This window comes from Synchiropus splendidus, chromosome 5 (assembly GCF_027744825.2).
Source record: "Synchiropus splendidus isolate RoL2022-P1 chromosome 5, RoL_Sspl_1.0, whole genome shotgun sequence".
In the NCBI taxonomy this organism is placed as follows: Eukaryota; Metazoa; Chordata; class Actinopteri; order Syngnathiformes; family Callionymidae; genus Synchiropus; species Synchiropus splendidus.
In genome coordinates, this window is record NC_071338.1 from 24364692 (window position 1) to 24383218 (window position 18527).

Consider the following 18527-nt stretch of genomic DNA (forward strand, 5'->3'; position numbering starts at 1 on the left):
TCTTTTTCTCCGTGGCCTCTTTTTCTTTGGTAGGAAAGGTAACAAAATTCAGTCTTTTGATTATAAAGGTTGCCAACCCTTGACCAAAACCCTAAATGTTCTGTTATTATTATTACAATAACAATAATAAAACACCTCAATTTTCACATGTAAGATGAATCTCACGATTGACAAATCACTACTAGTGTGCTAAATCAATTGGTGTGTGTGTCCCCTTCCCTTGTTAACTGGAATATAGTTGCAAACTGCTCCTACTTCAATTGCATCAGAGTAATGGCGAATATAAAATTACATTTTGACCCTAGAGTGTTGTATTTCTGTCATACTCAAGATATGGTTTATTATTTTTGGTTTTATTATTTGTCTATTGACAGCAAACCTATGTATAATAATGATCCTTTCTTCACTCTTTATTAGTTTATCCGTTTCATACTTACCGTTAAATTTGCATCTTTGTGAAATACAAGGAAAACGCAACTGAGCACTGAACACACTCCAGCTAGCTGTCACCTGGAATGTTAGTGATGGGTAAATGAGGCATCATAAAGCGTTTTGACACAATGACACACTGTGCCGATACTGCTTTGACACTAAGTCACTGAATACTGACACCTGCTGGACATTAAAAATCCCTGCAGGCAACCTACTTGACCGACTGAACTGACACTGATTTGATGACCTACTGTATATAATAATATCATTTAAGCATCTTTGCATTCATTATTATTCCATTTTTTTAATGAAAATGTATCATAATGTGAAAAACAAAAAAATCCAATGTTTTTCAATTTTCTAAATTAAATTACACACTGTAATTAATTTCAATTAGAGTGGAACAAGACATGTTGAAAATCTGAGACAAAGTGAGTAAAGATTGAAATAAATACATTATTCCCCGATAGGAGATCAAAATTGTGCCACCTTGATCCACCAAGACATTCACAAGGAACCGTGAGATTAGATCGTTTCAGCAGTTGCCGAATAAACACTGTTCGGCGCGTTCTTGCCGAGTCGACACGGTCACGTGATTGTCTTCAAGCGGTACGCGCACCGACGCGGGGGTTGCTCCGTGAGCTCGGCGCGCGCGCCGGCGTATCCAAGTTTACGCGACCCATCACTACTGGACGGTAACGTTGCCCTGAAACTTCCCAAGAACGATGACTGACTCAGTGTCATGGAGGTTGACGCGTTATGGAAAGTATATACCACGAACAGGAGAAGAAACAAGTGAACAACCGGATGTGAGTTTTGTTGTTTGAATGTGTAAACTAATCGTTTTAGTTGGTGTTAGCCGTAAGGCTAACAGGCTAGCTGGCGCCGCAGAGACATCCGGTTTTCAATCATAAACGAAGCTTCTATGACGTGTTTTTTTACAGAGTTGCTCCATTTGTTAGTCGACGTGAAAAGTTTTAGAGCAGCAACACATTTTGAAGACTCTGTCCCTCGTTAGCTCCAGTCACGGCTGCACGTGAGCAGAGCACTAATGACTGTTTTCTAGAAGTTCAGTTTGTCATTTTGCTATTGTCGTTTCATTTCACCCTTTTTTGTTTACTACATTACGCGTTCATTCACTGAGATTTTCCCCTGTTAATAAGTGTGTAAGAGTGTGGGATATGCTAGATAGTTTGGACTGGTGATAGACAGTGTTGGACGAAGAATGTTGGAGATGGAGGCACTACAAAAACGAGTTGATAGTGTGACAGTGGTGTCCAAAACGGTCCTGCAGGTTTTTTGTTCCAACCCAAGCAGTGCACGCAGGGCTTCACCTTCATATCAGGTGTCTGAAGATGGTCATGGTTGGTTCACAGTCTGGTGCTGTTTGTTTACCTGCACCCACTGCAGCCCTTTCTGGAACAGTTTGCACTATGAGGAACACAACCATTGTGGCCGATGGATGTAGTAAGTGAGGAGGTCAAGCAGACAGGTGTGACCAGTGAGGATGCTCATGATAGGTTAATGAGGAGTCGGTTGACTTGCTGTGCCAAGAGAAGGTTTTTAGCATCGTTAATTGCAATCTGACTTCAAGATAGATTCAGTTTTCAAACATGATTCAAAATGTGTTTCAAATATCACTGTCATTTCTCAGTTTTTGAGTGGATATTGTGGTTTTCTTCACTGACACAAACAAGTAAATGTGATGTCTTTCAGAAGCTGTATGAGTCAAAGCGGAAAGATCCTGAAATTGTGCTGACGATTGTGGGCTCTGGATATCTGTTGATTCTGCAAGGACAGGCGAGCTTGGTGAGATTGTTGTTTCTCTTCTGTACAATACAATAGCGGAATAATGTGAGCAATGCAAATTTTTGTCATGTAGTTATTGTACATGTTCCAAAAATATCTATACAAGTATTAATATGTATGTCCATTTTAATTTTAAGGAGCTAGTGGATGGTTGGGTAAAAAGAAAATGGTCAATATTTTGCACTTCTGAGCACCTTGAGATTTCACCAATGGGAAATTTACAAACCTTGAAATTACGGCTGATCAACTACGATCTTCCTACAATTATGAAAACAGGATAATCATTCTGTCCTGATACACCCAAATGCAGCACCACGCCACGTGAAAATTGACCGGTGGGAAGCTAATCTGGAAGGCACTGTGAGCCCGCTACACAGAGTGAGCCCCTCAGTGCGAAGCTGTGCTTATCAGTGAGGGAGCTCAAGTCTCTGTTTACACGGCATGGGGGACACTAATATTAGCCACTGTGAGTGACCAACTCTGTCTGTACGACGGCAGCATGGTTTTCAGCATCAGAACCTCTGAGGGGAAGACGCTCATCCAGCAGAGTTAAAACTGGATAAATACATAAGAACAGTCGCTCACGCTCATCCTGAGACAGGGATGATAAAATCAAGCGCTCCTTGTCATTCATCACGCTGCACTGGAAAGAGCACTCAAATTTGGAAGTTTATCAAAGGAGTGACTTCGTCTCTTATGATCTCATGAAAAATGACTTGCTTGGAATGTGAAATCACAGCTAACAACATCAGAACCACAGAAAAAGACCAGCCAACTGCCTGCCCAGCTTGAAATATTGTGTCCTGTCTCCACTGTTCTTAATCGTCGAGCCCCACTTGAAATCCAGGGCCCTTCACCTTTTATGTGGCGGTTCACATCGAGATTGAAGTCAGTGAAGGAGTCACTCCTGCCTTGGTCAGCAAGATGCTTGCCCACATGGCTCTGTACTGCACTGCTAAAAACAAAACAAAACACAGCTTTGCAAACCCACCTACAGTAAACAACCATGTTTCTAATTAGGGCTGGGTTAAACGATTATTTTTCTAATCGATTAATCTAGAAAATAAATTTTTGATTCATCGATTAATCTAACGATTCATTTTAAAATCCGATTCGATTTAAATTCGATTATCTACCCATAATTTGACTATATAGCAATTAATGCTTATTTATCTCCATGAATAAAACACAAATTTCTTCTTTCCAATATATTTTTATTATCAAGTTCAAAAATGAATTGTATTGAACAATACAATAATAAAGTGCACACAGTTGTAGTGCAATGGAATCCTATAATAAAAAAAATAATAAATAAAACTTTCTTTAAATAAATAAAACTGCAAAAAACACAATCTGAACCAAAATCTTATCAGCATAAAATAAATAAAAAATAGCAGCAGCAGTGACAGCTGCAATTTACAAAACAACACAATGTGTGACAGCAGCAACTTAGCCTAATCATTTAAATCTGTGAAATCATCAAAAGGATGCTCTCAGTAAGTGCAGCAGCCTCCAAGGGGGTGCAGGGGGTGTGGGTTTTTTTTCGTCTGATAGTAGTCCTCAAAACCTTCCTGCTTATCCCTGTCCCTGAAAACATAAATCTCAAACACACTGCATAGGTTAATAAAAATATACATTTCTAAATGATCTGCCCATGTCAATAAAGTATAATAATAATAATAATATAATACATTAACCTAAAAGTTGAAAATTAGAAAACAACAATGAATGTTGTATTTAAAAAAAAGACAGACAAAGAAATTAAAAAAAAAAAGAACTTTAGCGAGGTGTGTTCATCCAGCGGCCCAATTTAGCTTCTCCTTCTCTTCCTTATCTGAGAAGGTGCAGCCCTCAAGATGTGCTTTCACAGAAAGATGTGATTTGTATAAAAAAGACAACTAATAATGGGAGCTGGTTGCTAGCGACAACATTTCATGTTGGTTTTGAGGAGAAACTGCTCTTCATGTCCGCTTATTTTCCACATTCGACGATTCAGGAGGAATTTGGTGTGTGTGTGTGACGTGTTCTGTGTGTGCGAGGCTGGAGCACAAGTTACGTTGTGCGGTTTGGATGAATGACGGGGTTAATCATTGATTTTACGAGATCTTTTCTTCTCCCCCGACTCGCTGCTACTCGATGCCGCGGCCGGCGCCGTTTTTTGATTCTGAGTGACGACACATCGACGTGCAGTTTTCGCGTCGACGTCATCGATGACGTCGATGCGTCGTCCCAGCCCTATTTCTAATCGCTGGTTTTTAAAGGCAAAAATTTAATGACAACCATGGATATATAGTCAGAGCTCAGTCTCTTGACTAGGAATACCTCTGTATGGATTTGCTATTCTTTTTGCTAAACCCGTAGCTCTCACCACTGTGAGGTCAGTATTGAGACCCCAGGATTCATTGATGTCAGAATGCATACGAACAACAATAAAACACAATGTATTTCAGTGGAAGAATGAGCGCCGATTGTGCCACAGAATGCAAAAACAAGATTTTTTTTAAAGGTCATCCCTACTTCTTGATGACTTTACCGACTGCTTGTTGCTTATAATGTTGCTAATAATGATAATTAATTTGAAACCCTTTCCTCTGCTTGTGTACTATATGGCACTACCATTTCTACTTCATTCAAGTGAATTTCTATTGGTTTTTTCACATGTAAAACCTACTTTATCTACTTGCTGTTTTCGACCAGAAAATGAAATGAAAAATTATTGTAAGACTCTAAGAATCTACATATACATGAACAACTCTGAAACAACTCGTTTTCAGATTTAGGTTTTGTATTTCAGACCGGCAAATTCCTTATCAAGTTTCAAACTGAATGCCATTGGCTTTTAACTCTGAAAATTGTTTTATATTTTAATAGGCTTGTATGGTAACAAATTTGCATGATCAAAAATGTATATATCATCAGCAATGGCACCCACCACCCAGTGAAGGAGAAAAACGGAATCATTTCTGCCTTCGAATTTCCATCATTTTAAATAGAAAGTCAAATGTTTGTCTCCTCTTTTGTAAAGTAAATTGTGCTTGTGTATATAATGAAATCTGAACATTCCACCCTCGATAATATCTTTGGTACTGCTTTTTTATTTTGCATGTGATCATCCTGCAACTAAAGTTTCTGCTGAAAGAAACAAGTTGTGCTGAACTTGTCCGATATGCTAATGCTGGTTTAGCCAGGCAGGTCTGATTAATACTTCTGCTCATCCAAAAGAAAGGAGGCTTTTATTCTGTAGAAATGTCGGCATAAAGAATGATCCCTCTGCCCTGCAGACGTGAGGAAGTTTGAGGAAGTGCTCAGTGTCTCATTAATGGAGGACTGGCAGGAGACAGAGCTATCTTGCTGCACCAGGGTGCCGAGGCAGACAGATATTCAGGTCAGACTGCTGGAGCTCTCAGCCTGGATGATAGACTGGTCTATTATAGATTGTTGCCATGAATGTGCTGGAACTTTCAGATACAGATAACTTGGGTTTATGAGCAACATTTGAGATTGTGCTTGGAAAACTCTGATAGGTGAAGGACTCGGGTGTTTCTCAACGGCTTCATATCTGTCCTGACGTACTTGTGATTTGATCCTCTTGTTTTGACCTTCACTTTACTTGTTCATACTGATGTGTTAAATGCATCTCTGGAAAGAACTATTGCTCCCTCAATGTTTTTATATGACCGTTTTTGAAAACAGAGTCCAGAGTGGGAACCTTCAGTGACAACAGCCAATTAAATACTCCACAAGACTTGGCATACTCAGTGGACAGCAGAGATCACATCAACAGTGACTAAAAACTACTTCAGCCTTGTCGAAAGAAGCAACAGGCGTGACGTAAAAACTACACTTGGCAATCAAGAGACTGTCTCTCCCTTCTCAGCTGTAGTCTCTGTGTCTTGGCTTCTGGATTTCCAAAATGCAGAGCAGATGTTGGGTCATTCCAAGCGCGGTGAAGTGAACGGTCAAACACGCGTGCATTATCACGTCACGTCAAAAATATTGGCGCTGTTAAGACTGATTGTAGTTAACAACTTCGACCTCCCTAGTTGTGACCACAAGCAATAAATAATATATACTTATTAATGATTAATGTTTCTGACTATGGTCCACCTTGGGCTGAGATAATCCTGTTATTTTATTGTGTTTTGATCACGTTTCTCTCATAAAATCAGTTAAAGAGTAGAAGAAATTCAATTGACTTCATGGTGACTGTCTACAGCACCATGGAAATCTGCAACCCTCACGATCAAAAAACAAATATTACTGGTAGTAGCTCTGAGAATGGTAGTAGATCTGGGAATGTCCTGTGAAAATCAAAATTTGTCACGTGTAGTTTGAGACACTCTTTCAAAAAAAAAAAAAAAAAAAAAAAAAAAAAAAATATATATATATATATATATATATATATATATATATATATATACACACACACTACTAATCCTTCAGATTGAATAGGGTCAAGATATTCTCATTTGTGAAAGTCAACAACTGAAGCTCACTGCGCCCACTGGCTGAATATTTCCATATAAAGACAAAACAACATATATGTCTTGAAATAATTGAAATGTAATAATATATTACTAGTTTTATTTTCTATATATAGTACAAAAACAATGACATTCATGCAATATTGTATTATTGACGTTTAGTTCAGATTATGACCCCTTAATCTGCTGCTGTGAAGTGGATGTGTAAACAGAGACCCCTGCAGGCAGATTTTAGTATTCTCGGTTTGATGCGTGGTCGACAAATATACCACTTCAATTCTGGATAGTGTCGTGTGTTGGATAATGGTGGATGTGTGTATATATATATATATATATATATATATATATATATATATATATATATATATATATATATATATATATATATATATATATAATTTATTATTTATTTTTTAATCGGTCCTATGTTATGGGCTGAACTCAAGCTCTGTTTGTCTTGCAGGATACTTTTCACTTGACTGGGTCTTCAGATATTATTAAAGTTCAACACAAATTGGACACCCTGGTGCTCAGGTTTGCTTTGGAGGTGCGTTTTGTTACTCAATATTGTTTCAATCAAGTTTTTTTTTTTTTAATTGAACAGTGTTGATATAAAAGGCCCGTGTTTTTTATCCTATACATTTCTGGTATTATTTTTTGTCTTCTCTTTTTTTACTTAAAGTTCATTGGTTTTAAACACTTTTTTTAAACCATATATACTGTTTTTAGATTGAATTTGTTACTGTCATGCTTGTCATGCAAGTTTCGTTTTTGAAGATCAATTATTAGGAAGAAACTGTTAAAGTAGGAATATATTTCTGATCTCAACACAGCAGCCTTTAATCTATTTTTATTTCTTTATCTCATTAGTTCTAAAACCAACTCTGCCTTTTCTTTTTTTCTCAAATCAACCTACTTTTTATGCTATGTTCTCTGAACATTTTCACAGCTTTAAAAAGGTTTAATTATAAAGAAAAGCACAACCAAATAAATTAGAAGATATGTTTGTATTTATTTTAGAAAATCTGGAACATAGAAGCGTTTTTTTTTTTTTTACATAATAAACAAAAGTGAGATTAATGCCGCAGACAATTTGATGTGTTCAGATGCTCGTCTTTATGGTGTTGGATTCTAGTTCAGTCATCCAGACTAAAAGTGATCCGTGAATGTTAAAGCAGTAACATTCATGGATCATTGTGAACAAAGCTTTATTGTTGCTGATCAAGACCTGCCTGTATGCCTGAGTGCTACTGAAGGCTGTTGCTGAAAGAAAATTGGTACAAGTCTCAAGTTTTCCACAGGGCTCTGTTGCCATCCCATTCTGGGTCAATTTGGCAAAGCAGAATGCTGACCTGATCTGATCGACCACATTGTTCCTGCTGTAAACAGGATCTTTGGCACACTGGCCGCTTGCCTGGCTCGGTATTCACTGGTGAATGAATGGGATTTTGTTCCACTTTCAATCAGAAACTGATTTCACGCTTTCACCAAAATCACCCAGCAGCTCTTCAGCCTGGATTGGCACCAAATGACTGTTCTCGTCTTCTGCAGGGACAGAGTTGCCTGATAAGGATGCAGTTTGATGGACGTACCAGGGGAGTGGCCATCAAGGAGTGCTCGAGTGCTGTGGGAAAACTGAAGGAGTATCTGCCTGCCAGCTCTTTTGATGACGCCCCAGTGCCTCTTCATCAGCCCCCCACTGAGATCTCCCCTCCACCAATGCAGGTTACTCTCTTCCTGCCCCAGAAAATTGAAACGTCTTGATATGGCACAAGCCCTGATTAGTTGTTGTTGTATGTCGGATTAATTGAACAACCTAAATGAGTCATCAATAGATATAAAGATAATTATTTCATGCCAGGACATCAGATTAGCATCACCGTTAATCACCTGAGAAACTTTTCACTCCTTTGACAGGGACCGAGACGTTTCGGTCACTAGATGGTGCTGTTCTCAACATTGCACTCGCACATAGTCTGGCATTCCTCAATGTACTATTCAAAAATACAGAATTAATTCACTATAAATAAGATCAAGTAATAGGCATAATTATGCTCTATTTGTAATGAGAAAACATTACTTCAGTCATGTAATGTAAATGTAGGGTATTATCTGTTTCACTCGTTAAATAAACAACAATATTGATGCATACAGCTGCAAAAGTCACTCTTTAATGGTTTCAACAGGAAAAAGGTGAAGCGATTGAAGTCTTCCTCATGCCATTGAAGTGACCTTTAGCAACGAGACGCAGAACAAGTTCAGAGGGGAGATGAAAAGCTTTGATAGTTGGACGCATTTCAATTAGTAATGAAGCCATTGATTGGTCAGTGAACTCAGCGGTGTCACACTTTTTCTGTGTCCACAGACAGATTCAGACTTCACGCCCGATCTCCTGTTGGAGTCTTCGTCCATGCAGCGTCTCGCTCAGGTAGCTCTTTGTATAAAGATGATGGTCGTCTGTTTGAACTGTGAACAGTGTATGATTCGCCAAGATGCAGTGAGATGAGTGGTGTTTTTGTTCATTCATCTGCAACTCACTTCTCTTGAGTCCTTCCTGTCTCTGTCGCTTCAATGACTTCCTGAGTCGCAAGGCAGCTAATTTATGCTCTAAATCCAGCAATAATGATTAAAAAAATACAGGTACTAAACTCTTAACATAAACAATGATGGAGGTGCACTAACAGAGAACATATATGTATATGTATATATATATATATATATATATATATATATATATATATATGTGTGTGTGTGTGTTGTTTTTTTTTTTGATGCAACAGGAACAGATATACGTAAAGCAGTAATTCAGAGCAAAATTCTAAATTTGTGTTCCACAGCACTACTTGGGAGAAGGACCTCTCATACTGCCTCAATTGCACCATCAGGAGACCTCTGATTCTGGTGATTTAGGGCTCTTCATCCGGCAATGTCTGCTGGATCCTACCTTCCATGCATTTGTGGAGAAGGTGGAGAAGGAGATGAAAAAGATCCTGCAGGAATAAGACAGCTCTCTGCATACTTCAAACCAAGTTACTTTTCATGTTCAGTTGAATGAAGAGGATGGGAGGGTGGTTTCTTCAAGTTTGTTTTTTTATTCAGAAAAAAAATATTGGTCTTATTCATATGTTTGATCTTGGCTAAGTACTCTGGTCCCTCAGTTTCCATCTTTAATTCAGGTCCGTTTCCAGCACACACACATTGATACATCGTATTTGAAGAGGAGTCATGCAGCTACAGCAGTGAATGTTGCTATGCCAACTTCCAAGTGATCCCACAATATTAAAGCTTCACTGAGTAAAACGAACTGCCCTCCATATATCTATTTAAGTTTACATATTGCATAGGATTATAGCCATGCTATACAGTTAAAGAGAAACAAAATAAAAATCAATCATTGGAATCAGGAAATATAAAAAAAATATTTTTTTTTACAGATTTCCTATCATTTGAACACTCATACTGCAACATATACAGGACACCTAAGTTACTCTCGTAAAGGAAATAAAAGTAATACATATCGTCTTCGTTAAGATAAGTTAAACACACATTTTTTGTTAAGCACGCTCAATTAAATTTAAATACTGTCTGTCAGTGAAGACTGGGCTTCACAAGAAAAGTTGTTTCAAAATTGGACTTGTCGTCACAAAAGCAAACATGTTTAAATGACAATGATATTCTGTACAAATTCTCATGAATAAAACTAATTTACTAAAATTTACCATATATAGATATATTTACAGATATCAATATATAGATATATATGTATATCTATATATAGATATATAGAGATACATAAGAAGGATGACTCCATAGAAAATCTTTTGGGATGCAAAAAAAAAAAAAAAAAAAAAAAAGCCACACGAGGGATAACAACAGAAGATGTCTATTCTGAGTATCCTATTGCGTAATTGTTTGCATGCGTTATACATGATATGTAATACAAAAGGATTTACCTCATTTGAGGACCATGATAAATCAATAAAGACATCAACATCACATTAAAAATGTGTACACATTTATGGCGGTTTAGTCATTATTGGTCATCCTGAAATTGCCACATAAGACTGCACAAGGCATGCTTCAAACGCCCATTTTGTTCCTCTCGTTGCCAGTGGTACGCTGATTTTGTTTCTCATTGAATGAGACAAGATATGTTTTTTTTTCACAGAAACAGCTTGCACCTCCATTCAATTCTGATACCTCCATTTAGCCAAAAAATACGCTGTTTCGCGGTCTCATCTGTGAAGAAGAAAAAAACGAGAGTAGGCATGACTTTGGATAATCCTCACAGCGGGTTCTATATTTATCCCACATCGGCGCCTTACTTGAGTAAATTGCTTATTTTTTATTCCTCTGGCGTATGTTCTTATCTTTGTGGTTGTTTGTTGAATTTGTTTTCCTGGGAGGGAAAGAATTACGATTAATTGACCTCAAGGTAGACGTAAAATTAAGCGTATTTACTCACATTGGGGCCACTGGTTCGTCATCTGCAGTAGGAGGGGGGGCATAAGGAGGAGAAAACAGAGGGCAGGCATGAATCACATTCTGCTCACATCATAAAAACAGATATTTAACCACCATCATTTCTTCCAATTCACAATTAGAGCGCGTCCAAAATAAAGGTTATCAAGTCAAGCACTGGTGTGACACTGCCATGCATTGGTAATCAGCCTCTTTAGACATCACAGACATGGACGTCAGCTGCTGTATCACAGACTCGTGTGCTCTAGCTCTATGACAGATATACGCGATCGGATGTGACACGCTACTCGCACTGTATTGGTAAACAATTGTGATCACACACGGGCTGCTGCTTTACAAGAATACACCTATGCCGAAGGCTTTACCTCTGAGGCTTGTCAGGGGCTTCTTTTCATTGCTTTAAAGAGGTTTGAAAAGTTATCTTAGGGTTTTCTTTTTTGTGTTTGTTTGCTGTTGTTGAACCAGATTTCACCGCAATGGAAAAAAAGGGTCAATATTGAGCTGTTCTTGTTGTTTTTACTTTCATCTAATAATAATAATAATATCAATGACACTCACAGCAAACACGGCATTTGTCTGTATAAATATATAACCACAGTTTGAGAGGGTACCGCTTTACTTGTACTGATAAACATAGTGTAGTCAAGAAAACATTTCCCTGGTGGCGATTAAATTACTCAATTCCTCTTATTTCTGAGGTCATGTTGAATGCTATTGTTCTGCATTTTAGCTGCTTCAATCACAAACACCATCTGTAGTGTAAATATACTTTAAGTCCCTGATAAGCTTGTAAACAGAGCAACGTGGCCAACTTGACACTGTTGATTAGCACTGACAATAAAATGGTATTCATCTTTCCAACTAGATCCGCTTGAATTCCAACATGAACCTCATTAGCAGGCTGCATCTCGTGGGGCTGTTGTTCATTTCAGACTGCACACAAATGTGGGAGGTTATGGGCTCAATTTAAGTAAGGTTTTATTCACACGTGCCTCACTCATATGTAAATATGACTACCTTGACATAATCCATCACATCCTATTGTAGAGACGAGAGTTTGCTGTGAGTGGTGACTCACTCAAGCTACAATTTATAGAGTCAAATACAAAGAAATAGACATGACATCTTTACATGCCACTCTTGTTGACTTCTAGTGCTGCAACACAATGCACTCTTACCATAATACCATGTTGAATACCTAATGTTTCCGCACAAAAAATATTAACACTAGAGCTTACTCTACCTCCCACAACTACTACTACATGCTCCAGTATTTCTCCAACATCAACCAATTAATACTGCTTCAAAAACAACTACAACTCCCACCACATCTAATATGAACTGCTGAACAGTTTGCTCATACACTTTACACGCAGTCTGTGTTCCAGCCTTTTTAAATATCTGCACCTATATCTACTTCTCCAACAAATTCTACTGAAACCCTCGTAACTACCACATCGATCAATAGCACTCTGTAATGAGAGAATAGCCCATTGTTCTTAGCAGCACACAGAATAAGACGTCACGATGCGGCAGAAGTGTCGAGTTGGTGAGGTTGGTAATTAACATTGAGTGGCAGGTTAGTTTGGCTCATCAGCTGGCAAACAGATGAAACGTGTCCGGCCCCAGTGAGATATTCTCCATGCAGTTAGACGTTTGGGATCAGCAGCATTAGCAGCATTCCATGGCATTAATGTGGAGCAGATTATGGCAGTTAGAATGTCAGACATAAAGCATGGTTCTGAGGAATCAGAGGAAAATGTGTCAGAATGTCCCGCTGCGTTCACACCTCTTATGTATTCACCACAGAGTCTGTGTTTACTATCAGGCTTTGCAAGCACTTGACAGGAGACAGATTTTTACTGAGATCAGTGCATTAACCTCGACTGCAAGTTAAACAGCTCTTCAAGTGGAAGGCTTTTTTTATAATATTATTTGTAATTTTGTTTAACAAACGATCACACAGTAAAAATCTGTCATTTCAGCAGCTGAGTTTTAACATAGGAAATAGAAATGTCAGCCTGTGCCTCAGAGCGCTGGGGCTGCAGAGTATGAAAGTGTTCAAACACAGCTAAGCCATCAGGAGACCTGAATTCATAATGCACACAGACAGGGGCCAAAACCTCAGGGAATATGGGATGCTGAAAGGCGATTTTAAAGAGGCTGCGCTTCGAGAGCCGGGAGTCCTCATCGCTGATTTGAATGGCATAAACATGGCTAACATAATCCACCTTAATCGCTTCGTTTTTCCTGTAGACGAAACCAACTAGAGGCCATGCAAGGGGCTTACCAAAGCTGTGTGCATGCTAGCAAGGGCGTGAGTCAAGTGGTTTTCAAGTTGTTATTTGTAAGATTTCTTTCTGTCTTCCTGTTATATTTCATGGCTTTTTTGGAGTTGCCTTTGAAATATATTTTCATTTGTCCGCAGTGCCACCACACTTAACTGCTATACTTTGTATGATTTTTATTGGTGATGCATCATAAAATTGCTATTCAAGAGTTTCTTATTATAGTATCTTTAATGGTAAGAATGGAATGGAAGCTGAACACCCTAAAACAATTTCATATTGTGTTTTAATTATTATTATCAGTAGTAGTAGTAGTATTGGTGTTGGTGTTGTTATTATTGACGCATTTTTCACATTAAATGATTCTATAAAAAAACAAAAACAAAGCAGAAGCTGATAAGACAATGCTTCAATGTTTTTTCAAAATGCGCATAAAATATTTGAAATCTTATGCATTTGCATTTGTTGAATGATTCTTGCTTTTTCTGTATTTATTCAGATTATGATGGATATATATCTAGATGAACTTGAATCAAAAGTAGGTGTGTGTTGGCCAAACTTACTATCAGCGTGGACGTGTTACTTTATTTTGTTAATTAGATACCTAAACATTTGGGGAAAATACTAAGTAAAAAGCTTCAGACGCTTGGACTGTGCTTATTTCTGTGTTTTTGCACGTGCTAGAAAAAAAAAATGTAGATGCAGAAGTTAAAGGTCGAAGAGAACACTGTGGCAGGAAATGCCTTCAGGCTTTCGAGACATTTCCATCGTGTTCTATTCTGATCAAGCAATTCATACATGCTGTGATTCTGGTAACACACAACGCATTATTCAATTTCTTATGTGAACCACGACTGAATTGAAGCCCTGCTCTATTAAAAGTGACATCAGTTTGTTGTTTATTAATTGAAATTCAATTGAATTCATTGAAATAATTGCATAAGGTGCACAGCTATACAAATTTAAGCAACAAAGGCATGAAAGAGTAATTGGATTATATTGTTGCATAATTCTATTCTGTATTTTAGATCAATTATTCATTTCTGGGGGCAACTGGCACCAAATGTAATTGTTGCTGCATAAATAATTCCCCAAATGTTACCTGACTGTCTATTATTAACAGAATTTTCTATGTATGTAAATCTGTGAATGTCATGAACCATTCAAATTATGCAAGTATCCAGGCTAATGGATGTGAAAATGAATGAAAGGCAGCTGGCATCTCACTATGTTCTTGCTGTAATGAGACTGTCGTGTTTTAGGGGATGAACTGGTCAAAAGAAAGAAACATATAAAGTGACAAGAAGAGGAATCTGTGGAGCCATGCAGAGTCTGTCACTTACCAACCGTTTAGATTATGTTGCCGTTCGGAAAGAAGGAAGGAAGAGAATAGTGACCATTTCAGTTATATGTGGACCTGCATCGTGTTTCTATATAACCACATGCGTAGACATGTTGATGACTGTTTACACAAGCTTGTGCCGTTTTTAATAATCCTGCGATTTTTGCATGCACCTCTTGGGCATATAGAGTTGAATTTTGTAGTTATATGAGAATACAAGGTGGAATTGATAGACTTGTGATGAGTAGATACTTAAAAAACTGTTAGTTTTCTTACCTTCGATGATGTCGTCCGGCCTCTTGCGCTTCTCGTATACGACAATGATGACTACTAAGATTATGACCTCTGCAAGAACTCCCAGGAATGGCCACAAGGGCGCGAGATGACTTCGTACCCGCAGGATCGTGATCTCTGCTGTGGTTCCGATAACGTTGGTGGCGTTGCATTCATAGTTCCCCGGATCTGTGTTTATGTCCAGGTTGTGTACGTTGAGCTCAGTGTAGTTGTCTCTGTTGAGGATGAAGAAACGGCCCGTGGAGTTGTCGATGTCCTGGAATGTTGTACACATTTGAAATCATTATTAGATCGTTGATATGTCAGCTCAATTCCAGGCAGCATCCTGACTTCGTGGATTCCATTTGTGCTGTATAAGTAGTAGTTTCCTTTGCATATTCTGAACCGCCCTCAATGTTTTGAACGTTGTTGACTCAGGTTACGCACTTTTAGTCAGTAGGAATTAAGGGTACGCAGGAGATCAAATGGAACATTTTTATTCTAGAAATTTTTAGAATGGAAATTAGAAATTAGCAATCCAAGCTTTCTTCAACTTGTCACAAAGTCTTTCTCAATTAAATTATCAATACTTTTGGAGTGAAAACCATTCTGTCAAGTTTATTGTCTGACTGTGGCATGATGCCCATTGAATCAAGGGTTGTTTTTGAAATAATAGGCAGTGGTAGCAATGATGTTGCTAATTGTGATGATGGTGTGCAATGGTTAAAATCGGTGACTGTGAAAGAGCACTTAGTACCGTTCTCACTCAGAATGATAAGTATCACGCCTTCAAGAGACTATTTATGTCGTTTCTCTCCATAAAACACACTTACCGTGTAGGAAGTTCCGTCCACTTTGCGCCACGTCCAGATGGGATGTGGGTAACCAACAGACTTGCAGTAAAGCGTTGCATTCTCCCCTTCGTTTTTATTTTCACTGCGCTTGTGGCCTGTTATGTGAGGTTTGGCTGAAGAGACAGAAGGAGGATAAATAGCTCATTATTAGCTCTGTCAGAATCATTTGTTTAAGACGCCACCAGATGTGGTGGTAATGAAGATTGATTAGTATTAGTGAGTTGGTGTGTTATTTTCTGCAGCTTAAGCACATTTTCAGACGGATATTGCCAGTGTATGCTGTCAGTAGGGTCGACTGTTGATGGTAAGCATTAATGTTAATTAATCAATCAAAACCCTGACCATCATTTGTCCATCAACCGTTTTTCATTTTTTTCAACAGACCATAACGCATATTTGGGTCTGCTATTCACAGATAAAAACCCTGGTGACCTAAGTTTTCAGCACAGAAGATACATGGCTGCAAGACAATCTGCTATTTCTACCTTGAGTCATGGATTGTGAGAAGTTCTTTGAATAAAAAATGGATGGCTACTTCACAGGAGATCTGATGAAGTATGTATCGACTTCATTTCTTAAAAATAAGATCCAGCATCCAAATTGATTTCTAAAGTTTTCTGACTCGTGGGAAAATTCAATATTGCAAGGCTAATTGAATTTGTAAAAGGGGGCCTTCTCTGTATTTCTTTTCTTCAGTTATGAAATCTCACTCATCGAGTAGATCCACATTGAAATACATTTTATTAATCTGAGTATTATTTCTTGTTAAAGTTCAGAAAACGGCCGCCTTCAAATGCTTTTTTTTTTTTTTCATACAGTGTTGAAAGAGCATCTAGGACTACAAAAATGGCCGAAGCAGTGTTGTTACTTATGTTGCATTTATCTCAGAAGAGGGAAGTCTGAAAAAGGAAAGAAGACACTCCATAAAGAGTATCGCAGGCGTTGTCCAGGCAACCGATAGCCACTGTTAGCACGGCCCGCATTGTAGTTTGTACAGCACGAATATTTAAAATTGAATGATGTCATATGGGGGGGCGGGGGCCGAAATGTTCTTATTCCAAGAACAACTGGTACGCAGTATTATAGTACCATGCGTCTTCAAGCTCATGTCATCACTTCACTTGCCGCATTTCTTATTAAAGTTGATTAATCCTAAATGGATTGACATCGTTCTTTCACACGTCATTGTACAGTTTGTTCAAGTGAATGCTACGCCTTGCTAACACTGTCAATAACTTTTGTTAGCAATTTAATTCATATAAAAAAGGTAATGAGTGACACAATTTAAAATAAACAACGACAAGTCAAATGAAGACGTGATTTATTTACTCATGAAGCAGAATGTTCAGATAACTAGTGCATAGTCAGTTGCTAGATTGGAAAAAGAACCCTGAAGATAAAACTTGAAAAATAAGGTACTGTCAAATACTTGATGAGAAATTGGGACTTTTTAAACCGTTGGATGGTTATTCTACTGCTTACTTATAATGAACAAAAAGGAGTGGGGAGTGTATATCTGGAGACTTGAATAGGACGAAATTATCCAGCAGCTTCCACGCAACAAAAGAGGGAGATTCAAAGCAAATTGTAAAATGTGTCATAGACTGATGACGCGAAACAATAAGTGGAGGCAAATGGAATGAAGCTCTCCAACAGTTGCTGAAACAATGGAGCTGAAGTGGGGCGGTCTCGTTCTGCCTTGCAAGACGTTTCCCGCTCTTCTTACTGTGATCACTACGTCACTTCCATTGAGCGGGTTAAGGAGGTGGTGGCGGGAGCGGTGGGGGTTTGCTGACATCACTGGGCTCTAATTATGGTCTACACGTGAGCGGGGAGGAGCAGGCCAAACTCATCTGTGCCCCGCGCTGACGCTAATGTGTCAGTGAGTGACAGTGGACGCAGAAGTCCATTTCACGCCTGTGTGGAGAGCGAGCGTGTGCTGGGAGGATCACACGCCAATCAGAAAACAGTAGGATCAGTCAGCTTTGGCCGTCACCGAAAGTGAAGTACGCATTAGTCGCCGTCCACGTTAAAATTTAATGAAATGAAATCACTCGTCACCAAATATGTATCTGCGACGGCGAGCTTAGTCTGGCAGACAATAAACTCCACGAGATGGCCGGGACAGGATTCAGAGCCTTAATCCCGCAACATCACAGAAGCCTCCATCTGTTGCCTCTGAGCCGAGTCCTGCGAGGATGAACGTGCCAAGGACACTGTAGGCGAGGGATCTCAGTGATCTGCTGCCAGGAGCGCAGAGCAAAGCTGGCTAGAGGAGCCGCAGACCTGGGTCAGGAAACATCCACATCACCTATATGGCATGCAGGAGGTTGGGAAGGGGTTGGGGGTGAGTAAGGTCGCTCGTTTTAAAAGGGACAAAGCCATGCATCATCAGTTACGAGGCCGACTCCCACTTCAGGGGGCCCGGACAGTCACAGGCCTGCAGTCTGGTGACGGCTGGGGCGGCTTCAATGAAGGACCCGGTGAAAGCGCACGCGGTGGTCAGCCACGTTACGCAATCACGGCAGTGCTTTAAGACAGAATAAGAGCAGGACATGCTCAG

At 38.9% G+C, this 18527-nt stretch overlaps 2 protein-coding genes across 6 annotated transcripts in view; one reads left to right on the forward strand and one right to left on the reverse strand.

The window, feature by feature from the left end:
- The first annotated feature begins 1080 nt into the window (after positions 1 to 1080).
- Positions 1081 to 17707, forward strand: rec114 (REC114 meiotic recombination protein). Of its 5 annotated transcripts, none has more exons than XM_053864663.1 (6): positions 1081 to 1241; positions 2149 to 2241; positions 7189 to 7272; positions 8277 to 8450; positions 9091 to 9153; positions 9563 to 17707. In XM_053864663.1, the coding sequence occupies exons 1-6, from the start codon at positions 1158 to 1160 to the stop codon at positions 9725 to 9727; spliced, it is 663 nt and encodes a 220-aa protein (XP_053720638.1). In that variant the 5' UTR covers positions 1081 to 1157; the 3' UTR covers positions 9728 to 17707. The 5 variants fall into 5 exon arrangements, with proteins under 5 accessions (XP_053720638.1, XP_053720642.1, XP_053720639.1 ...); XM_053864667.1 differs by having other exon boundaries at positions 9095 to 9153; XM_053864664.1 differs by having other exon boundaries at positions 2152 to 2241.
- Positions 9482 to 18527, reverse strand: part of nptnb (neuroplastin b) — a 35135-nt gene continuing 26089 nt past the window's right edge. The window contains exons 5-9 of the mRNA XM_053864662.1: positions 15944 to 16077; positions 15114 to 15387; positions 11191 to 11212; positions 11051 to 11124; positions 9482 to 10964 (exon numbers count right to left, since the gene is read on the reverse strand). Of these exons, the coding sequence (XP_053720637.1) occupies positions 11064 to 11124; positions 11191 to 11212; positions 15114 to 15387; positions 15944 to 16077 (491 nt within the window). The 3' untranslated portion in view covers positions 9482 to 10964; positions 11051 to 11063. The remainder of the gene's footprint in view (positions 10965 to 11050; positions 11125 to 11190; positions 11213 to 15113; positions 15388 to 15943; positions 16078 to 18527) is intronic.